The sequence below is a fragment of the Brachypodium distachyon genome, chromosome 3 (assembly GCF_000005505.3).
Source record: "Brachypodium distachyon strain Bd21 chromosome 3, Brachypodium_distachyon_v3.0, whole genome shotgun sequence".
Classification (NCBI taxonomy): domain Eukaryota; kingdom Viridiplantae; phylum Streptophyta; class Magnoliopsida; order Poales; family Poaceae; genus Brachypodium; species Brachypodium distachyon.
In genome coordinates this window covers 14,027,338-14,051,120 of record NC_016133.3, presented here as the reverse complement: position 1 = coordinate 14,051,120, position 23,783 = coordinate 14,027,338, and the positions used below count along the sequence as shown (strand labels likewise).

At 46.4% G+C, this 23,783-nt stretch overlaps 2 protein-coding genes across 2 annotated transcripts; both read left to right on the top strand.

The window, feature by feature from the left end:
• The first annotated feature begins 13,831 nt into the window (after positions 1 to 13,831).
• LOC112271640 lies at positions 13,832 to 20,883 on the top strand. Its single transcript, XM_024461365.1, has 5 exons — positions 13,832 to 14,360; positions 14,524 to 14,555; positions 14,957 to 15,211; positions 15,296 to 15,412; positions 20,071 to 20,883. Exons 1-5 carry the CDS (start codon positions 13,955 to 13,957, stop codon positions 20,554 to 20,556), a joined length of 1,296 nt encoding a protein of 431 aa, XP_024317133.1. The 5' UTR covers positions 13,832 to 13,954; the 3' UTR covers positions 20,557 to 20,883.
• A 924-nt stretch (positions 20,884 to 21,807) lies between these two features.
• LOC100837576 lies at positions 21,808 to 23,395 on the top strand. Its single transcript, XM_003571379.4, has 2 exons — positions 21,808 to 22,304; positions 22,998 to 23,395. The coding sequence occupies exons 1-2, from the start codon at positions 22,071 to 22,073 to the stop codon at positions 23,109 to 23,111; spliced, it is 348 nt and encodes a 115-aa protein (XP_003571427.2). The 5' UTR covers positions 21,808 to 22,070; the 3' UTR covers positions 23,112 to 23,395.
• The last annotated feature ends 388 nt before the right edge of the window (positions 23,396 to 23,783 follow it).

Here is a 23,783-nt window from a genome sequence, read left to right as displayed (position 1 = left end):
GCGTCTACATACATGTAATATTTTGACAAGTAATTCCGGCCGAAGAAAATAGTACAAATATATAATTATTTTCACTCTCTTTCCGTGTGTAATTAAGAATGCGAGAGTCTACCCGAGCGTGTGAGACTGGATGCTGACTTACGATGCCAGGCTGCCACGACGTAACTAATTACTCGTACGTACTGCTGACAATGCATCTACGTATGGAGTACCACATATACTAGTCATAGGAACACTAATGACCCTCTTAGTCAAATCAATCAACACGTAATTACTTACCTTGATCAACACTAATTACATGTGAGTCGTTTTTTTTATGAACTAGACAGGAGCTCTTTCTCGGAAAATAAGAAAAGAAAAAAAAAAACAGAGGAGGTCTCAACTAGCCAGCCTCCAGCAAACACAAATCATCTCTTATTAAATTGGCCACAACTTGAGATCCTGCAATATTCCTCTAAAAAATTCTCCTGTTTAGAGTTTAATAGGGCGCTCGATAGATAGCCTTGAGTTGTGTACAGCTGCCGAGCTATTTCGGTAGCATCGGGATTTTGTTTTTTCGTTTCGTTTTGGTTGTCTTGTAAGTTGTATGGTTTCCCTCTTCTTAATGCAATGACAGAGCTGATATCTTTTCCGTCAAATAAAATTCTCCTGTTTTTCTCTCTTTTCAAATATGCCAAGCAATTTAGAGAGCAGCTGTTGCATTGTTCTTTTCGTCAACTGAATTTTTGAGGCTGGCAATTTCGCTCTACCATCTCTTAATGGAGCGGAGGGAATTTCAACTTACATATCTTAGGTGTGTGCATGTACCCGCATGCATCATGCATGCCAAGATGACTAGTTGAATTGAGCATGACTGCTGGTACTACTTTTCTGTGACGAGGTAAAGTTATCATCCGCACAGAACTAAAATTAATATCCTCAAAGACTAAAGTTGTCACCCCCACAGTATTAAAGCTGCCATCCCAAGACACGTGACACGATCCTAAGGACAATCTTTCCGATCGGATGGCCAAGAAAGCATTCTCTTCGGAAAATTAAAGAACGAACGTTCGCTCGTTATAAATTTTGTTCTTTTAATGAGTAGGATAGTTGCTCGATCTACATACGTACTCTGCTGTCTGAACCTGGACGGACGACTTGGGTACCTGATCGCTGCTCGATATATATGATTTTCACAAACGATTCTTTTTCAGCTAGCATCAGCATGCATGTCGTCAACACATAAAAGAGATGTACAGAGCACGCAGTTGTTGAATATATATACAGAGGATTAGGGAGAGTTACACATCAACGCTCACACTTAATTTTTTGAAACACTGATTTAGGTTAAAGATACATTCTTATGCGTGTTGATTCTTCAATTTATCCTGCGCTGATCATGTCGTGCGTGGAGCAATTCTTGTATGCTTTGCTGTACGTACGCGTACATACGTACGTACGTACTAGCTTATGGAATGGTACAAATAGAGAGCTCCCATAGCCTCGTATCAATCAAACTCACAAACTGCGTACATCAACTCGAAACATTCAATCCCCAACCATCACCAGTCATAAGCTTTGAGCTAAGTCGGCTGACACAATATGTCATCTTCTTCCTCACTGCTGCGCTGGCTGGTCATCCGGTACTTGCACGCGTCGTGCGTCGTCTTCCTGCTCGTGGGCCACGTAACGGAGGCGCTGCCAGAGATGTACGTCCTCCACGACGGCAAGCCATTTCGACACGATCCATCCGATGGCTGCCGCTACGCCTCCGGACCTCGGGATCGGCAAGAAAGCCCACCCAACAGCCCACGGGCCCGGCAGCGAAGGCAAGGCGACCGGTGCACCTGCACTGGATGCTGTCCGCAAGCCTGAGAGGCCCGGCAAGACTCGGAGGGATGGAAATGGCGGCGATAGCGGGGTGAAGCACGCTAAGAGCATCTCCAATCAGTCGTTACTTGCACATCGGCAAACATGTGATGCGACATGTGAGTTGGATGAAAAGATGACGAAACGGTTACCGGCGGATGGAGTACCGACCAAACCATCCGTCGGAGGCCACTAAGGGAAAGAGAGATACGGAGTAGAGTAGTAGTATATAATTGTTTGGATTTCTCTGTCTAAGTTTAAGTTGCATGCAATCCTTATTACTACTGCAAAAACATAATTTCGTGTGCCTGCCTTCTTGTCTGGAGTGGAGTGTATTAGGGCATCCGCAAAGGCTGACTCTTGACCGACTCTTATTTAAAATTTGCTTTCATATGGAAAGAGAATAGGAAAAAAAACTGACGAAGAGTCAGACTCTTAAGGAAAGAATCGACTAAGAGTCAGCTAAGAGTTAGCTAAGAGTCAATCTTTTAACCATAACACAACATCGCATTTAATGCTAACAAATCATCTAGACTCAGTTTAAAAACACAAGCCATTGCATGCCGTTAACTCTATATAATGTGGAGAGTCAGTATTGACTCTACCATTGCAGATGCCCTTATGAACCATGCTGAGCTAATTAAGAAGCTCCATGCGTGGTTGGCAAGGGCGGATCCACGAGGAGTTAAAGGTGGCTTGGGCCGCCTCTCCTAAGAAAATTGGCCCCAATTATAATACTATGCTATTACGTTGTTTATATGTTCCTCAATGTAAGATGTCGTTGTTTTAGAATATTTATTATGTTGTTATGTGTTATTTGTTGGTGGAAAGAATATTATCCAGTGCTGCTACAGTACCATAAACTCCTGGACCCACCACTGGTAATTGGGTTTATATAGAATCACTACGCCAGAATGGGTTACTGGCGCACAAGCTCCAGTGGCGGTACAGCTGGTCCAAAAAATTCACCGTCACTGGACATCGTTGGAGGAATCCAAAACGAATACCAGTGGCGGTGAGCAACCACCGCCACTGCTAGTGGAGCACCGGTGGCGGTGAAAGCACTCGCACGACCAGCACCGCCACCGGTGCTCTAGCACCCGTGGCGGTGGTCATTCATCGCCACTGGAGCTTCTTAGTAGTCACCGGCACACGAGCACGAGTGGCGGTTAAAGTGGTCGAAAAAACAAACCACCACTGGTAAGTCGTTGGAGGAATTCAAAACGAGTACCAGTGGCGGTTAGCTTCCACCGCCGCTGTTAGTGGAGCACTAGTGGCGGTGCCAGCACTCATGCGGCTTTCACCGCCACTAGTGCTCCTAGTACCAGTGGCCGCATCAATTACCCGCCACTAGTGCTCCTCAGAGATTCCCATCCCGTTTACTAGTGGCGGGCAGATTCTTTGAACCGCCACTGGTAAGTTATCTATAAAGCAAAGTTATTGTGGCTTATCTTCCTCATCTCGTGCGTCTCTGGACCAGCTGCGGCTCCTGAGCACACAGACGACGACGAAGCTCTGTCAAAATTCCATGGCGCCGGCGGCTAGAAGGTTGCTCCCTTTCCCTCTCCTTCTTCCTCCTCTCCCTCTCCTTTCCTCTAACTCCTTCCTCTCTTCTCTTCTTTCTCGATGTGGCTGAAATGGCGCCGGCGGCCGGGAGAGCTTGATCTCTCTCCAGGAGCTGTCCCGGCCGGCCCACTTGCTTGGGAGATCCCCCACTCTTCTCCTAGCTCCGTTTCTCCCTCCCCTCTGTCGTCTCTCTGGTTGCTGCACGCGCCCCCCCTCCCCTTTGTCTCTCTGGTCCCCTCTCTCTCTCTGCTCCCCTCTGTGATTAATTAAGCTGCTCTCTCTCAATAAAATATGTGTTGAATGTGCATGTTCCGCTGCCATCGTGCCGTATTTGTGAATATTTTTGTTTGTACATGTATACGGGTCATCGTGCCGTTTGTGTTCAAATGTGGGTGTGGGTGGGTGTTTATTTGGCAATTTTTTGCAAAATTTGTAAATTTTATAGCAAAGGTCATGCCGAAATTTTGTGTGATACTATATGTAACTTGATTTATGTTTGTTTATCGTGTTTTAGCTCGATGAGCCGTGCTTGGATGTACGAGGAGACAAGAAATTGCGAAGAGTGGATAAGAACTGAAGGACTTCACTGATGTCGCCATGGAACATATGCTGAGAAAAGAGGACGACATGACATGTTGTCCATGTAGCATTTGTCGTAACAAAATGATGCTTCTGCCAAGTGATGTGGAGTTGCACTTGCTCCTCCACGGTTTTGTGTTGGGTTATTCACGTTGGACTTGTCACGGCGAGGATGCCATTGAAGTTGAAAGCGACCCAGAAATGGAGAACATGCAGCATGATGATCCACCCGACGAACCATGCCGTGCTGAAGATCAAGAAGTTTCGTAAGGCAGGATGGCCAAAATGCTAGATGATGTGCACCTGCGTAAATAGTTAGATGACGCTGACGATGAGTTAGTGTCCCGTAAATTCGAGAAGCTGAGGGAGGACGCAGAGACGCCGTTGTATGAAAATGCAGGGTCGGACAAAAGTATGCTGGAAGTAACACTCGAACTTCTCGGAATGAAGGCAAAATAAAACATCGTGGACTCGGGATTCACGGATATTTTGGAGTACGGGCCGAAAGGTTTGGGACGCTCACAAGAAGGAGGAGTTCACCCTTCAGGCAGCTCTGCTGACATGTGTGCATGACTACCCTGCGAACGGGAACTCATCTTGCCAACGCACACATGGGTACAAAGTGTGTACAAAGTGCGGGGATGAAACGAACTCACAGAGGCTGCCAGTTTCATAGAAGATTGTGTACATGGGACACCGAAAGTGGTTGCAACGCGATGACCTATGGAGGAAGGACAAGAAAAACTTCAATGGGAGGACAGAGCCTCACCCGAAGCCCAGGGAAAAGACTGGGCACGAAATCTATGAAATTGTTAGGAACTTGGAAGTTGTTGCCGGGAAAGCAAATCCGCAAGCGAAAGAGAAGGATGGCGATGGACCTATGCGGAAAAGGAGGTCGGTGTTTTGGGACCTGCTTTACTGGAAATTCTTACAAAGCCGTCACACCATAGATGTCATGCACGTCGAGAAGAACGTGTGCGACAGCTTGTTAGGCTTGCTAATGAACAATGCAGCTAAGACAAAAGATGGGCCAAAGGCACGGAAGGACCTGGAGTTCTTGTGCATAAGGAAGAAGCTGTGGGCGGTAGAGGAAGAGTCACCGGAAGACCACAATGGTGAAGTCACGGTAACGACACGATGTAAACCTGCGTGTTACACCTTGAGCAAAGCCGAGTTACACAGAATGTGCCAGTGTCTCCACATCATAAAAGTTCCATCCAACTACTCGTCCAACATCAAGAGACTCGTTGACATGAAGAGTCACAAGCTTGTTGGCATGAAGTCTCATGACTGCCACGTGATTATCACACAGTTACTTCCAGTTGCAGTAAGAGGTGCCACGGAGCCATGGGTCAGAGAGACGGCGATGAAGCTTTGTGACTTCTTTGACTCAATCGGACAAAAATCCATCACGGTGGAACGCTGCCTCCAGCTGAAGGATTCAATGATACAAATTTTGTGTGAATGTGAGATGTTCTTCCCTCCAACATTCTTCGATATCATGGTACATCTGATGGTCCATATCACCGACGAGATAATCCTACTAGGGCCCTCCTTTCTGCACAACATGTATGGGCCCGAACGATACAACAGGGTGTTGAAGCGGTATGTTCGTAACAGAGGGCATCCGGAAGGTAGCATCATGCAAGGCTACCATGAGGAAGAGTGTGTGGAGTACGCCACTGTTTGGTTGGCGGATCGCAAACCCATAGGAGTACCCGAATCACGACATAAGGGCAAACTAGAAGGTGAAGGTGGGCTTGGCCGGAAGGTTCTGGATGTATTCATCGGGGAGAGAGGATGACTATATGAGAGCACATACAATGGTGCTGCAACATATGTACGAGGTCCAGCCTTTCATCGACATGCATATGGAAGAACTTGAAAACCAATACCCTAACAGGAGTGCTGATTGGATACACAAGACCCACAATGCAACATCCATGTGGCTCAAGAGTTTTTGGTATGCCAGGGTGGCGGCAAATAAAGAAGAAAGGACCGCTCAAAAGTTTTCGCGGCTACCCGACGGCTGCGTAGTGACTTACCAGTCGTACACAATACGGGTATACGTACTACACCAAGGATCAAGATCGTAAGAGCAGTTACCAAAATAGCAGTATAGTGCTGGTTGCTGAGACTAGTTCTGATAACCAAGGCACTACAGAAGCGTACTATGGCGTGATCAAAGAGATCTGGGAGTTTGACTACACCTTCACCACCATCCCCATGTTCCGTGTCAGATGGGCACGTGATGTCAGACAAGAAGATCATAGATTCACAACAATGACCCTGCCTCGTGAGGTTCCTCGTCATAAAGTGGACGTGAAGAAAATCCCGGCAAGATGGGAACCATGGCAGTTTGCTACAAAATGCAAACAAGTTTTATTCATCGACGACCCGACAAGCAAGAACCGTGTTGTCGTAAGGAGAGGAAAAAGAAGCATAGTTGGCATCGACGGAGTTACTTCACAACAAGACTATGAAGGTTTTCCTGATCCAATGTCAAAGCAAGAAGAAGAAGAAGCATCACAGACAATCCAGACAAAGAAGAAGTCAAGACCTGAGGCAAGAGAGGAGGCATACGCTAGAAGCGGCCACAGCGAGACCCTAACATATAAGAGGAAGGAGAAGAGTGGAAAGAAGAAGAAGGACAAGATTGTGGAATAGTTTAATATTTGTGTATCTTTTCGTAGTTGATGTTTAACGATGCTTTTGAATGGAAAATTGTAACCGCAGCAAACAGCCACCAGTGCTTGCGCAAAAATTCCCCTCGCGCGGAGGAGCACTAGTGGCGGTGCTACGCAGGGAACCGCCACTAGCATGGAGCACTAGTGGCGGTGCTCGCAAAGAAACCAGTCACTAGTATGATACGTAGGAGCATTGGAGACCCTAAGTTTGTGTACCACATATCAGTGGCGGTTCTCACGACATAAACCACCACTGGTGACGAATTTCCAATAAGCTATTAAATTCATAATATATTCTTTGGGTTTTAAATAAATACACCACCTGTTTTTTATGTGTATAATAAGATTTTTTATTCTCAATAAACTTTTGAACCATAAATTCAAAGGTTATATACCCTAATTTCTATGATTAAGTGTCATTATGTGTGGCTTTTGTGCTACAAAAAATCTATAAAATTCAATTTTCTCAAAACATTGTCAAATTTGGTGTGGACACTTCCCTATTGCTATAGAACACCCATAGAAAAATTCAAGTTCAAACAAAAAAAACATGTCACATTTGGTTCATGTGGTTGAATGGTTTCTGAGAGATTTACCCTAGATGGTTCGAAAATGAACATGCAATGTGAAAAAAATGAAGAACTAAGGTGCATTTTTTTGAATTTTTGGACCAAAATCTATATGTAAGATTGTTTATTGATAGAAACATTCCATGCAAAATTTCAGGTCATTTTGAGCAAAATTCAATTTTATAGCAATTAATAATTTGAATATGAACAACATAATCATATAAATGGTTGATGATATTTTTGTATTTAGGTTTCAAATTTTGCATGGGACATGATATTAGTAGTTTACACTCAAAAAGACAGGTATTTTAATTTTTGGATGTACACAAAATTTAATATGAACTTAAAACTTGATTCAGAAATCAGTATCAGTGGCGGTATTGCAGTCGAACCGCCACTAGTGCTAGATCCAGGACCAGTGGCCGGTTTTGCATATAGACTGCCAGCAGTGCTCGCTCCAGCGCTATAGGCTCTCAGAAGCACTGGTGGCGGTCCGAAGCACAAACCGGCCACTAGTGTCCAGCACTAGTGGCTGTTTTGCTTGGTGAACTGCCACCAGTGCTCCCTCCAGTGCTATAGCGCTCTCAGAAGCACTGGTGGCGGTCCGAAGCACAAACCGGCTACTAGTGTCCAGCACTAGTGGCTATTTTGCTTGGTGAACCGCCACCAGTGCTGGCGCAAAAATCCCCTTGGCCAGCACTAGTGGCTGGTTTATGCTTCGAACCGCCACTAGTGCTGCCATGGTATAAATAGATAGCGACGAGACTTAGCAAAATTTCGAACCATTCTCCCGCGCGTCTCACAGACCAACAGCGGCACAGCTTGACCTAACGCGGGCGAAGCCCTGCTCCGCCGCCGACTCGCCGCCGCCGTCGTTCCCCTCCCCCACCCACGTCACCGTCGCCGTTCCCCTCCTCCTCCCCCACCCGCCGTTCCCCTCCTCTTCCCCTTCTCCTCCCCGGCCGGCCCGCCGTCCTTGACCCGTTGCCACCGCCGCCACGCGCCGCCATGGTTCGCACCCGTGGAACCGGCTACCGCCGTGGCTTCTCCACGGCGTCAGCCCCGGCGGATCTCCCGCCTCGCGATGAGCCGACGGAGGAGGCGCCGCCACCCCGCCGCATGGCGGATTCGGGCCCGCCAGATTTCGTGGACGAGGTCCAAAATCCAACGGCCAAGCCCCGCCGTGAGGACACACCGCCGGGGTCCCCGGCCGCCGGCGACGAGGTAAGTTCTACGGTAACGATTTTTTTTTAAGTTTACTGTTTACTGTTCTAGGGTTTAGTGATCCATGTTCTAGGGTTTGCTGTTCTAGGGTTAGGAATTTTTTTCCTTGCTTTGGCGATGGGTAAAGTGTAAAGCAAATCGTCCGTGGATTGATGGATCGATGCAAGCTATGCACTTCTCAAAATGAATATGTAACTAATGTGATCAAAATCATATCCATGAGCAAATATCCTTGAGTAGGAATATAATGAATATGAATCTATGTCATATAATTATATATTAATAGAATAATTTTTGGTCAAAGCATTGGTCAAAGGAAAGCTAATATAATTGAATATGCATTTTGTGGCATATGCATGATGTGGGCCCGGCCATCGTGCCAAGGCCGTTGAAATTTAGGGGGTCGGCCATCGTGCCGAGGGGGTATATGTGGGTGGGTCATTTTTATGCAGTTATCATTGTCGGGTAGACCAATTCGCTAGCTTTATAGCACGGTTCATGCCGAAATTTTCTAGATTTACAGTACGGGTCATGTCGAATTTTTCAATATTTTAAATTAATCCATGTAAGGACATTGTATAGGAAACTCAGGGTCGCGATGGAGAAAACCCTGAGGACTCACCTCAGGGTTCTTCGTCGTCGGGCACACCAATAGCCCATAGCCAAGATGACGAGCCTGAACACGACGGCGGTGATCCTTCAGGCTTCAACGCAGGCTCTGATGCTACCACGTCGCAGGCTACTTCTAAGAAGAAGAAGAAGGCGCCGCGTGGGTCTAACAAGCCAACGAAAGAGAAATTCATCGTCACCGCCACTGACGACGTGGGAAAACCCAAATCACCGAAGAGGGCCGCGTCGTGTTTCACCAACACTTGCAATGCAATCGTTCGCGAGTTCACGAACATCAACCAAAGATGGACCGAGGTGCCGCGGAGCGTAAAGGAAGATTGTTAGGCCAAGGCATGGGAGAGGTTCAAGGTGCCTGATCCCGCGCTCCGTGAAGAAGTATTCGGAGCGATGAAGACCACAATGCGTAGCGGTCAGAGCAATTGGGGTACCAAGGCCAGAAATTTTTTGAATGAAGATTGGGAGACGTTGATTCATAAGAAATGGCCGAGGATCACAGAGGAGGAATGGGAGGAGTTCAAGGAGAAGGAAAAGGATCCAAATTTCAAAGCAACCCAAGAGTGGTACGCAGCGCTACGTGCCAAGAGGAAATTTAACCACCACCTTGGCAGTCGTGGTATCGAGGGAAAGAAGCCGGTGTGGGAGAAGGAGGACCGCGAGCTTGCGGCAAGAGGGATAGTCCCTCCTGTCCCAACAATGCTCCGTCATGACCGGTCCACCACCTTTGTGCGGAGTACCATGACAAAAGAACAGTGGGCGGGCCTAAAGCCTATCCGCGATGACCAGAAAGTTTTAATCGTAAGGCCTCAACCGCCACTTCTTTTTCAGTTTAGCTTCTAACACACTCACTTATAAATTGGCACCGGCTTTGTCTTATTTCAGGATAAGGTCGTCGAGTTCGAGTCGGAAGGCTCCCACGACGAGCTCCGTGCACAGTGGGATTCACCACTAAGCTATGCTCTAGGAAGAAATGAGCACGGGGGCCATATTCGAGCCTTAGGAACCGGTGCCCTTCGCCGCAAAGTCTTTCCTCAAGAGAAAGAAGCCCGGAGCCGTAAAAGAAAGGCCGAGAAGCACGAAGAAATAATAGAGGTGGCGAAAAGGGCGGCAAGGGAGGAGTTTTTTGCTTGCTTGAAAAAAGCAAGGGACTCCGGCCAGACTATGGAGGAGTTCGTTGCTACATATGATGGCAACCGGGGCACGACACCGAGGCCACCCACTCTGCATGATCATCAGTCGACTCCGAATCCTTCGCCGCCACCGTATAAGAGCAGTGCTGGCTCCGGCACCGAACTCCCGAGTGACCCTGATGGCCCATCTGATGACATCCCGATAAGCTCCTTACTGGTACCATAGTGTATATATATACTCAATTACGTCATTCTTCACACCATAACACTAACGTACGTGTGTTAATTTGTTTGTCATGCACATAAGAGTATTAAGTGCCGGATATTGATGCCATCCACCGAGAATCCGTTAGACACGCGTGGTCTGCTGATGCCAAGAATGCCGGTCGTGCACAACACGCCCATGGCCCCGGATCATGTTAGGGTGCAGGTGGACTCCGTGCTCTCGGAATTTGACAAGACGCCGGTCCCTTATCCTCTTGATGATGAATTAGTGACTCTAGGGCAATGCTGGGGCACGTACATCCAGTGGCCCAGGAGGTTGGTTGCCCTCACTACCCAACCTTCTCCCTCTCCGTCGTGTCCCGGAGCGTCTCCACCGGCTTCCGCTCGACGACTTCCCTCTCCATCGCCCCTTGGCCCATCACCCAATAAGCCGGCACGTCCGGATTCACCAACGTCGGGGCAAGGAGGCTTTGATTTTGAACCAGCGCAGGACTACAGCGATGATGACGCTGCACCGGCTCATGTGCCGCCGCCTAATCCGTCGCCGCCCCACCGTAAAGACAGCCAACCCTCGCAACCACCACGACCTGCACCCGTGCCACAGAAATCTGTGGCGGGCACGCTGGAGTACGCGTCTGGCAAGCAGGTCTCCCAGACCTTCAAGGATCAAGAGGAGGCCGAGTTTTTGAAACGCCGGCGCACCAATAAGAGGGGGTCCAAAATCAGCAAGAGATCCAGTGACTCGAAGAGTAAAGAGTTGGAGTCAACGGGCAAGCAACCCAGCAATCCGCCAATAATTAAAGGGAATTGGGAACACCGGCCAGATATTTTGAATATGAAGCCCCCCCCCCCTCTAGCTGGTGATTTAGTCGGCGGAGCCTATTTCGTGGCCAGGGAATTCAAAAAAGTGCTGATGTTCTACCCTGGACAACCGATGGTCAGCCTTAAGGACCTAAGGAGCCTGCCGCGAGAGATGCAAGAGCTACATGGCTACTACATGGCAGCATCAGCTAATTCTGCACAACATGGCCAACAGATGAATGTACTAGTGCCAGAGCATTATGGCTTCTACGATGCCGAAACGGGAGACCTGCAGACAAAGGAATTTACCTTCGACGTGGACTTCCTTGACTTGTTTCACGTCTTCAACCAGAAGTGCTTAGACAACAACATGTTAAGACTCTGGTGTGTATACTTCACAAGGGAGTCCTTCCGCCTGAAAGAACCACACGTTGCCATCGCCGATCCTCTCCTGTTCAGCAAAGCAACCATCGGTCTAGAAGAATGGAAATGGGGTTCAAGAGAGAAGCCAACTTCATACCTGGCTAAGTTCTTCGCAATGCACAAGCAACGCCGTTATGTTCTTACATGCTACCATTTAGAGTAAGTTGTTCTCATGACCATTGCTTTCTTTCTCGTTCCACTAAGTTGTTCTCTTTTCGGTTATAAATGTGTGTTCTTTTTGTAAACAGCGAACATTGGGTGGTGGTGGCCTTCTCTTTCGAAGAAGCGTCGGTGACGTATCTTGATCCACTCCGACGGAAGAAAGGCTATGAGCCGCGCGACTTCAAAGCCGTCGGAACACTCTTCGAAGAGGCGTGGATAAAGGCGCTGACTGACTATGAGGTGCCAAGCTACGGCAGGAAGAAAATGACCTATCACAAAAACTTCGCATGCATACAACAGCCGCAAGGGACGGTCTTCTGTGGATACTACTGCGCGTACATCATCCGCAATTGGGTCACCTGTTTCAAGCCCAAGACGAAGACGACCTACGAGCAGATGGCGGATTACTTCAAGACGGAATCAGAATATGGACACAACCCAGCTGTTCTTGTGTTCGATGTTCAGAGGAAGCTAGCCACCATTCTCAACAAAGAGGTCCTGAAGGAAAACGGTGATTTTTATGCAGGCAGGGTTGTGCCGATGTATTGAAACTTTGATGTACAATGTTAAATATTGAATATCTATCATGGATGTAATAAGTTTTCGTCTTATTTTTGTAATAAGTTTTGTGAACGGATGCTGTTATCTTCGTGGATGCGTGATTTTCTCATATATATTGCTGTTATCTATTGCTGTGCTATGATATATTGCTGTTACAGGAATGTTCTAATATAAAAAATATATTTTAAAAAACCCGGAAAGAACAGTGACGGTTCATGTTCACTGCCACTGGTAGAGTACAGTGGCGGTTGCGTCACACAGCCACCGATGCAGTACCAGTGGCGGTGACAGAGAACCGCCAGTGGTGCTACGAAAGCATACCAGTGGCGGTGAGGCATAACGGCCACTGGTATACCACCAGTGGCGGTGGGTAAGCACCGCCACTGTAATGTACCAGTGGACCACCAGTGGCGGTGGGTAATGCACCGCCACCGGTCCATTACAGTGGCGGTGCTTCCCACGGCCACCGATGCACTTTCCGAACTCCCCTACGGATTACCAGGGGTGGTTGTGCAAACCGTCACGGGTGCTGGCTAGCACCGGTGGCGGGTATCATCACCGCCATCGGTGGCGCAAGCTTAGTGGCGGTCTGGGTTACCGCCACCGGTGTGTAAATCGGACCGCCGATGCTAACCTTTTCCGGAGCAGCGAATGCTATAATGTAGGAACATGGCGCTTTTATCGGCTCTTGTACCTAAAACCAATCTCAATACCAATAAAATGTTATTACGATATCAATTTTCAATCCAAACAAATTTTATTATTTTGAAACAGTATTTCATTAACACATCACTATTTAACTGAACTTTATTGACGTTTCATTAATTTAAAAATCATTGAAATTTACATATCGTTAAAATTTCATTGATACATCGTTAAGAGTATGCCATCTTGTAGTGCATCTGATAGGTTGGACCATCTTCGGGGGTTTGTACTGGAGCCGGTAAAATAAAATTTTTTGCAGAATGTTGTGCCGGGAGAGGATGTGTGGGGTAAGCAGTAGTGTTTAATCTGGGGTGTTTTATCCTTTCTGTTTTCACAACATTTGATTGGTTACATCTATAGCTGGCCATCTGGGCCGGTTCGAAATGAACCGTGCCAGCCCGCAACCCGGCTTGGGCTGTGCTTGGGCCTCGGCCTTGTAGACCAACACGGGCAGCTAAAAGAAAAGAAAAGAAAAGGTCAATTTCTACTTCTTCAATAATTGAGTATAGGCAAGAGATACCACATACGTATGTATCGCGTCTGCTGGTCTGAACCTGGACGCGTACGTACGACTTGGGTGATCAGTGGTCGATATGATTTTCACAAAGGATTTATTTTTCCTTTCTAAGCTATCGTAAGCATGCCTGCATATGTCACTGACAACAAGTGCATGTGAAAAAGATATGCAGAGACGCAGTTGTTGAACTTTGGGCCTTTAGGGATCGATCGAGTCCAACGCTCAGACTTAACAGAGAGTTCATCAACGCAAATTAAACACTCAGTCCCTTATAATTTGAGGTATAGGTACGTCTGTAGCCAAGTCGACTGGCTAAGCGGCTATACACATATGTCTTCCTCTTCTTTCTCGCTGCTGCGCAGGATGATCCGGTACTACTTCTACGCGTCGTCGTCTTCCTCGGGCCACCAGAAGGAGGCGCTGCTAGTAGCGACCTCGACGACAGCAAGCCATGGCGACACGATCCACCCGCTAGCCACGGCTACGCCTCCGGAGCTCGGGACCGCCGCGCGGGATTCGGAGAAAGCCGGCGTATCAGGTGGAGACGTCGACCATGGGCCATTGGAGCCCCAACGACCCGGCGCGACTTCGACGGAAGGAGGTGGTGGCGGGGTCGTCAGGAAAGTCCATCGACCAGCCTCCGGAACCGACGGCGAAGGCGAAGGCGGGGGCAGCGAGTTGACTAATGCACTGGCTGCTGTCCGCAAGCCCGAGGCGTCGTCAGGAAAGCCCGAGAGTTGACTAATTTAGATATTTTTAGACATGACTTGGTGTATTGATGCGTTTAAATTTAGTCAAAGTTGAGACAAATTTTGTTAGATGGAGAAAGTATGTGATTATGTTTGATAAATATGGCCATTTTGCTGTACACTGGCACCTGTTTTGTTTTTTCAAACCAGGCGATTTCTGCGTCGTGGATATGTGCATCAAGGTATGTGTCGGTATTCACTGGGTAGTCTTTTTTTTCTGACCTGTTGACCACTGAGCGCTTGAGAGATGACGAGGTGGGGAGGGGAAGGGGACGGGAGAAGACGATTTTGCACGTCGACGGCGGAGGCTACATCTGTCTCCGTCCGGTGAGGACGCCTCGGCGCGGAAGCTGGATCATCGAGACGAGCACGAGCCCTGGAGCGCGAACCTCGGCGTGGATATGGAGCCCATGGCGGTGGCCCGCAGGGCATCTCCTTCGTGCCGGCGGAAGGTGGCACGGGAGGAAGAAAGGGTCGTTGGCGGCGAGGACCGTGGTTTGGGTTTCGAGCTCGTCGACGGCATGGAGCATCGCTGCCGCGTTTTGTTGGTGGCTCAGCGGTTCTTCCATTCTTTGGCGCGGAGGCCTTCATTTTCTGGTGTCCCCCGTCCTCGCGCCGCAGTGCATTCCAGGGATTTGTGTCCCTCGTCTTCCTCGCGTACGGGCTGTTCCTGCACGTGTTCTCGAAGCTCTGGTGCTTGTGGCGCCACCAGATGTGGCACCTGGCGTCCCGGGGATATCGGTGCGTGGCCCCCGACCTCCACGGCTACGGCGGCACCACGCTCCCGCCCGACCCTTCCTCCTACACCGTGCACCTCGTCGCCCTCCACCTCCACCAGGTAATCGACTGACCTATTAACCAATTAATCCCCAAATCTCCCGATCTGGGAGATCCCCGAAATTCTGCACTAGGTGACACGCAGGTGTTCGTGGTGGTGCATGACTGGGGCGCCATCGATGGTTGGAACCTGTGCCTACTGCGTCCGGATCAGGTGCGTGCACTCGTCTACCTCAGCATCGCCTTCATGCCCAGGGGTGAGGTGCCTACGGCGACCATTACTACGTCTGCAGGTTCCCAGGTGCAGAATTGCTTCTGTCCTATGAGTCTGACCTCCTTCTTGTGATCGAGCAATCCAGGGATTAGAGCTTAGGTCCCTGCTGCTATTGTGTGCATGCACAAACTACTAACCTGTTCAAAGTTTCAAACTAGAGCATAATTCTGCTAATCCCTAAGATTTCTGCAGTTGATATGGATGATGTTTTTGTTTCTCCATTTCAGTGTGGAATGGCATTGGCTTACCGTTTTAATTTAGCAATTTGATCATTTCATATAAGAAATTCCTGAAATGGCTATAGTGACATATATGGTTGCATGTGGAAATAAGAGACATGTGGCGAGATTGAAGTCCCTTCTTGTGCAAGTGCTGGATGGTGTGTCAAGTTTTTGTGCCAGTTGATATTTCCAGGGGTCTAATTTAATTTTAATTTGTGCCTATAAATTTGGGTAAATTTTTGTTCTTAGCTTCGTAGCCATTTTCTGTCTAGAGGTACCTTCTCAGTTTTTCGATAAATTGCACTTCTTCACTTGCAAGGTGGCCTTTAAAAAAAATACAATTAATACACTTGTAAGGTGATACTAATATACTCCGTACATGTGTATTGACATGGATCGATGGTGCTACTAATATACTTCTTGGCTATTTTTATTTCATCCGTAGGCAAACTGTTTGAATGGTTATTTGGCTATGCACTCTAGCTAGTGGGCTAGAGTGTAGCCGTTTACTTAGCGGTCTTTTTTTAGCATGTTTCCTACTCTACTTTTTCTGGTACTTGCTTTCTTATTACTGCTGGTGGTGTATATGGCCTAGTAGCTTCTACTTTTTGTTTACTGGCTATTGCTTATTCTCTTGTTTTGTCCATTTTCTTGTCATTTTCAGCTACTCTTGTTTTTTTTTCTTTAGTTGATGAACTGCAATCACAAGAATAACAATTTATGCCTGAGATCTCAAACAAGAAAGATGTAACTTCTGAAATTACCATTACTATTTTAGGGGTTTGAATTGTTTAATTGGTAGATTTTAATCATGGGTTGACATCTAAAATACACTGCATTTTGATTTCAACCGAACCACATGTGTTGTTATTTTTCAAATCTGTTCAAATTGCAATTTCTAATTTATTTATGAACAACTGTGCTTCATCTGTACCAGTAGGGTTTAATTATGGATGTTTCTATCAAAATTGATTGCGTTTTTATTCTAATTTCAGTAGCGGTTTAGCAATTGTGAGTCTACAAAGATGCAATTGCAAATGGATTTTGTTGTGGCAACATGACACCAACATAGAACCAGGAATGGTGGTTCATTTCAAAGAAGCTATTATCTGAAATTTATCGGCTGTCTTTCTTTACGTGATGCACCACTTCAAAAGGCAATATGTTTGAATTTGCGACTTTAATTTCAAATTTACATCATTTTTATGCAATCTGTTTGAATTTACCTCGTCTTTTCATTCTAATTTGCATCACGGCTATACTCTTGCCACTGCAGCTATTAAAAAGGCAAATGAATTTTTCATGTACTTGTTGTGAGCACAAAGTGCAGTTTAACACATTTGCAATTTCGCAAGTATAGCAATTGATCAGGTAACCATCTCATCTTTTTCACCTTGTTGTGATCAGTTTTTGTTTTTGCTGCTACCATATGAAACTGGGAACCACATGTACCTTGACTTCTCGCAATCGAGCATCTTATCATATGCATTTTGCCGTTGCTTAATACTCTAATTGCTGCCCAGTAATTTTGTTGCTTTCCCTTATGATGCATGGACATCTTGGGGAGGGAAAGTAGGGGTCTCCTCTGAATGCGGGCAATAAACCAGATATTTATCTTTTTTTGTAAAGTCGGTGTTCTTATGAAATGCAATTGCATTTTTGTGTCTCTGGGTTCACACAGAAGCAATTTGGGTTCCTGACGTTTTTACAATTGCATATGTGTGTGTCAGGTTTTGCATGTAGCCTATTTATGTGCAGTTTGTTGCCTTATATAAATTGCAGTTGTATCAAATTTGCATATCGATTTACTATGCGCAATTGGGGATCTTATAAACTGCAAATTGCACGACAGAGTCTCGTGGTTTGCTTGTATCCTGCATATGTTCATTTTGCTGCCTTATATAAACTGCAATTGCATCAATTTTGCATGTCGATTTACTATGCGCAACTAGGGCTCTTATAAACGGCAATTCTTTTTGCCCCTGCATGGAGGTGTAGGGCAGCTTCAATACTCTTCTTCCACTTTTTGCCCCTGCATCTTGGCTTCTGATATGGGTGGGTTGATCGGTGCTACGGTTTTTCCACTTGGTTTTCCTACCTTTGTCGCCCCCTTCAGCCACCATGAGCTTCTTTTTTGTTTTGACGGCGTGGCCGCGGGGTAGGGGTTGGTGTTCTAGCCTAGCTTGTTCTGTTTTGTTAGATCGAGATGAGCTCCCAGATGGTAGTCTGTCTCTTTTTGGGGTTTTGTTGAAAATTAGCAGATGGAAGCTTGAAATATGTTTATGTTTCGTAGGGGGCCAGTACCTGAATGATGGGTAGATGCTGTTTCAAAATTTTGACAAGGGAAGCTAGAGGCCCACTCGAATAAGCAATGAACAGGTAAACCTCTTACCTAACTTCATTTTTGGCCTGCTATGTATGCTTTTTCTAAATTTTTGTCACAAACATGTTCAATTGACATATTTCTTCATTTTTGTGCAATCTGGCTTATAACCAACGCATTTGCAGCTGCGCACTCCTTGAATTGCAGCCCCAGATGTTTGTTGCTTTAGTTGCTGATTTTTGGTCCATTTTGTCCTAGGTTCAATTTTGTGTATCAAAGGCATTTTGAGTTCATTACCTGGAATTTTTCATTGCTGATCTGTTTAGTCAATTTGCATGGAATTTACCATGTGCAATCAGTTGTCATTAGCAACGCAATTGCATTTTCTCTTTGACTAAAATTGCAGACCTGCATCTTGGTGTCCTGTTTTTGTTGACGATTATTGGTTGTGTGTACAGAGGATATGCTTTGTTACTTTTTTTAGTCTGATCTTTGACACAGATCTTTATACTGCCGATGTTTTATGGTTGCGCCATCAGGTTGTCAATCTGGTCGCTATTCTTGTCTAGGCACTGGGTAGATTTTTCTGGGTTTGGCATGTCTGAATTTGCCACTTCTCGTTCTAAGGTTCCAATTGCACGTACTTCATCATGCGCAGTCGGCTGTAATTACAAACGCCTTGATATCATCGGATGGAAGCTTTTCTGGTGGTGTTTTTGGGTCTGAATTTTGGCACTGACACCTCGATATCATCAGGATCAATATCTGCATGGTGGTGTCTAAATTTTTTGGCAAGGGAAGCTAAAGCCCCACTTGAATCAGCAAAAAACAAGTACACTTATGATTTCTGAAACTGTAAAAAAAAATTGGTAACAACATGGTCAATTGCATGAATTGTTTTGCGCAAGCTGGCATATAATTAGACGCATTTGTAGATGCCCGTTCTTTGAATTGCATCCCCAATTTTTGCACCTTTACTTGCTGATTTGTGGTTGCGCCATCGCGTACTCAATTTGCTCAACCCTTTGATCAATGCTGATCTTTTTTTACTCAATTGCACGCAGTTCACCATGCGTAAATGGTAGTCATAAGACACAAAATTGCACTTGTCTTTCAGTTTATTCATAGACCATAAGAAACTCAATTTGGTTGTTCTAGAGAGGACGGATGCTGTTTTGGATTTTTTTTTTTCTGGAATTTGTCAATGAGCAGTCATAGTGTGATTTTATCCAAAGTTCAGAAGTCTGTTTCAGAGTTTCTGTTTTAGTATTTTGGTTTCTTTATGCGCCTGATTTTGCCTAAACTAGCAGGTGACTGCTTTCGGAAGATTTTCCAGACGCCTAGTTTCTTGTATCTAACTAGGCGACTGTTTTTCCTCAAAAAACCAGACGCCTATTCTTGTGTCCAAAAACAGGCGTCTGGTGTACAGAGAGACCCTAAATATGGCTAAGTTTAAGTTTCATGCAATCCGGACCGGCCTAGAGTAATTTTGTGCCTGCCTCTTGGCTGGAGTACCTGCTCTGGGTTTATCCGGTCTCGGTCGTGTATGGAACATTCTGAGCTTGGCAAGGTAAGGGGGTGGGCTGGGCCGCCTCTCCTGGTCCATCTGAGTGAATGCTAATGTGGCGGTGCATGCATGATAGATCATTGGGCCGTCTCCTGTGGTACCGTAGCCCGTAAAAAAGGTTTTTTTTTTTGCTGAATGTACTGCCCGGAGAGGATGTGTGGGCAAGCGAAGCGATCGATAGTACCTGTGTTGTTGCCTGGTTGGTTAATTTCATCCTTTCCTTTTTCTTATTTTGACAGCATTTGGTTGCATGGTTTCATCGATCCTTATTGCATCATGTATGGGTATAAGGGATCTCTCGTGCGTGTTTCTCGTAGTACTCAGGAATCCACGATGCTCCCCTGGTCCTCGACTACAAATAAAGCAAAGCTAGCAAAGGTAGCTGCTCCTTGCTCTCTCCTTCGTGAGTTCATGACCACGAACCCAAACTACTCCTCATAGCCAGCTAGCCTATATAGCCCAAAGGCCCCGGCCGGCGTGGAGACCGGAGAGCCAGCTAAGCTAGCTTGGAATCCATTGGGGAAGCTAGAGCTAGGAAGCCATGGCCATGGCCTCCTTGGTCTCCTCCATCACTCGCCGCTCGCCACTGCTGCTGACTCGCAACTACTGCTTCTTCTCCGGCAGCCTCCTGAGCCTGCAGCTGCATCGCCATTCCTCTTCTTATTCCTCCTCCTCCAGCTGCCATCAGCAACCACAGCTACAGGTTCCCGGCGCCAAAGAAGATCAAGAGGGCGCGGCGGAACAGAAGGGAAAGAAGGCTGGGAATGCGGCAGAGAAGGCACTGCTGGAAGCTGCGGCGACAGCGAGAAGAAGGCCAAGTGCTCCCAAGGGAGACCGCGGCGGTGGCGCTCCAACGAGAACCCCGAAGAGAGGACCTGCGCCGCCTGGTAGTGGCGACCCGAGACAAGGCTCCGGCGGCAATGGTGGAGTCATCCATGCTGCTCCGGCTGCTTCTTCTTCTTCTTCTTCTTCGGCCCCTTATTCTCGAGGAGGGGACAAGAAGGCTGAAGAAACCAAGTAAATTGTTTTGCCGACGTGTTGTCAGTTCGTCACTGACCGATCTGAAGCTATTAAGCTGATTAATTATGGAGTACTAGTAGTAGATATGTGAGTATGGTTGATTATGTTTGATGAATGCTACTAAGGATCATTCACAATGAAACGTTTTGTGATCAGTCGCTGTATGTGTGTGTGATGCACAATCAATATTGTAGCAGGCAGGTAACCCAATTTGTAGCAAAGTGAGTGTTTAATTTGACTGATTAAACCTAGCTTACCTCCAAGCTAGATATGTATGCGTTAGCTTGCTAGCTCGGGTTGTATATGCATTGTCAGTTAATTAATTATAGCAACGATGATTGATCAATCTTAGTGTACTACTTACGCCGGTTTGCAGTTGAGCTGATGACGTGACAAGAGACAGAGAGATCAGAAGTGAGATGTGTATTCGTGTGTATAGTAATGTTGAGTCTACCTAACACATCTGGTAGTTACTGCGACGTGCAGATGCGACAAACAGACAGGGCAGGGCGTCAGGTGGAGCAGTTCATAAACACAGCGAATGAATCCCACTGGAGAAGCTGGAGATAATACACACACACACACTTGCTCCCCCCAGCTAGCTGTGAGATGCATGTGTGCCCGTGCAGTTAACAACGACGTCTGGTCAGAATTCATACAGCAGCTTTCAAGAAACTTTAACACGATGCATCATCTATCCAAATTTATTTATTGGGGCCGTCAGTCGTCAGATCGACGCACCATTGCACAAATTCGTGGCAACTGCTGCTGAATAGCTGGTACTGTAGATGGCAAGCGTGTAGGAGCAGGTGAGCGAGGCTGCTGGTTGGTGTAATCTTGAATGCGCGCCCCAGAAGGCCATAACACAGAGTTGAATGCCGTATAGGCTATAGCGTTTGTCTGCATCGCGTTAATTGGCTTCAACTCATCTCGAGTTCTGTCTGCCCGATTCGATTCTGTCCAAATTACGAGTCAGTCAGTTTTCCACTGGACACTACCTGTGGATCAAAATTACAAAGTTCAGTTTTGAATCTGAACTCTCTTTTCTTTCCATATCGTTTTGTTCTGCATATAAAAGCTGGTCAATTTTCGTGCAGTCCCAACCCCACTATAGTCGTATATAGCAAAAAAAAAATCAATCAAATCAATCAACACGTACTTACCAGATACCCCGATCAAACTGTCATATGCGACTACATATGTAAGTTGACGGCAGAAGAGTCGACTTGTTCCGTACGTGCGATGCTGCAGAGGTCATCAGATCAGAGTAGGTTGCCTGCCAATGCCAATGCCATTGCTAATTTGCCACCCAAACCAACGACTAATTTAAGTGGATCAGACCAAATCGCATGCCACTGCATACCCCTTCGATCTCCTTGATCTCCTTCTCCAATAAATCGATCTCTTCGGTGCTAGCTGCCCCGCCATGCAGGGAAGCTACAACGAAAAGCATTTAGTCAGCATACCACCATATATATAACAGGGCGCGCAAGCAACAATTCTCCACGCAGGTAAATGATGGAGGAGAAGAGCAAGCTGCTGGTGGTAGATGGTGATCAGGCGGCGGCTGCCATGGATCTGCAGGAGGCCTCGTCGTCGCCGGCGCCGGCGTCCTCCTTGCTGCGGTACGTTGCACAGGCCTGCGCCGGCTGCTTGCTGCGCATGTGCGGTGGTCGTGATGCTGATGCTGCTGACGGAACCGCCGACGATCCTACGCCGGCTGGTGCAGACGGAGGCGGCAAGACTTCCGTAAGTACAACAAGGCATATGAACCGATGCTCGGACCTGATCTTTTAGAAGTTATACAACTTCCTCAGTTCCGAATTGGATTTTTATAGATTCGAATTAACTAACGTGGATTTTTATAGAATCTATACAAATCCACAAATCCGGGACGGAGGGAATATATGGTTGTCCAAGTTCAAGTTTTAAACGTAACTTTTGTCAACTAATAAAGATGCAAATCAAAAACCAAAAAACTTTTTGTTAGTACGAAATTAACAGTATCAATTTTGTGCCAAACTAGCTAGCACACATGCAGATGGAGGCGGCCAAGATTTTTGTAAGTAGTACAACGCATACACAAGCAGGAGTAGCAAAAACAACACGTTTGGATCTAATTTTGCTCAAAATACAGTTGCAAGGCTTTCCTGAAACGCGAAATTCTAAGACATAACTATAAAAAGGAAGATTTGAATGTCTTGAGTTGTACAAGAAACCAAAACAAAAACAATTGCCTCGAGAGAATATTTCGCAGGATTGTAAAAAAGACAAGACATGCTCGCAAGACGAAGCAAAATTTTACATAACCTCTTGATAACTAAAGAATACTCCGGATTACAGCATTATAAGACAGTAATACATGGCATATTTTTCATGCAAACATAATTAACTCCTATATACATTTTCCTGTTCTGAAACTAACTGATTTTCTGTGAGCAGGAGGATTTGCGGATCAACAGTGAGTTGTTGCAGACTAGGAGAAGCAAGGCTCGACCAAAGCCTCCCGGTAACCCCAGAGAAGGCAGAGGTGGTGGCGGCGGATCACACAACTAGCCAAGTTTATTACTAGAGACCAAGGGTTTAAAACTTTAAATTAAGCCAACTCGTTTTAGGCTTCTCATAAAGCATCCTCTTTGATGCACACTGATATTAGCCGGAATATGATATTTGTACATGTATACACATGTTTTAGTTTATAGAGTATAAATTGAGTCCCTCCGCTCAAAACTAGCTCTTTTTTTTCCATGCATGGCGGAAGACATTGTCGAGGGGAAATACCTCAAAACAGTACGGTATTTTGTACGTGATTTTTTTATATGTGTGGCACACTCCAGGCACCGACAGATCTAACAGACAGATTTAACCGGGTTCGACCTCTCAAAGATTAGGTAGTAACACTCCTGCCTTGTTTCTACTATACGAGAATCACCGAGTACAGTTGTGTTTAGAGAGAGGGTGTACATGACTAGTTAGGGGAACTCGACGGGCTAGGAATCCTGGCTACAGTAGGCTCATGTGGTTCTCCAATGGATAGTCTGAAACCCTCGGAACCCTTCTTGCATAAAAGAGTGACATGGCAGTTATCTCCTCATCTCCGAGTAGGATTCCATGACACATACGGCCGGTTGGACTCCAGGTTGTAACCGAGTAGAACTCATGTGACCCTTTTTCATGTGTTCCGCAAGGTTTCCATAGGAACCTAGGGCATACCCACCTAAGTCGGGA

Coding starts and splice junctions, on each gene's coding strand:
- LOC112271640 (XM_024461365.1), top strand. CDS start 13,955: ATGTCTTCCTCTTCTTTCTCGCTGCTGCGCAGGATGATCCGGTACTAC. Junction 14,556..14,956: donor TCGTGGATATGTGCATCAAG/GTATGTGTCGGT, acceptor TTTGGCGCGGAG/GCCTTCATTTTCTGGTGTCC. Junction 15,212..15,295: donor TCGCCCTCCACCTCCACCAG/GTAATCGACTGA, acceptor GGTGACACGCAG/GTGTTCGTGGTGGTGCATGA.
- LOC100837576 (XM_003571379.4), top strand. CDS start 22,071: ATGATGGAGGAGAAGAGCAAGCTGCTGGTGGTAGATGGTGATCAGGCG. Junction 22,305..22,997: donor ACGGAGGCGGCAAGACTTCC/GTAAGTACAACA, acceptor TTCTGTGAGCAG/GAGGATTTGCGGATCAACAG.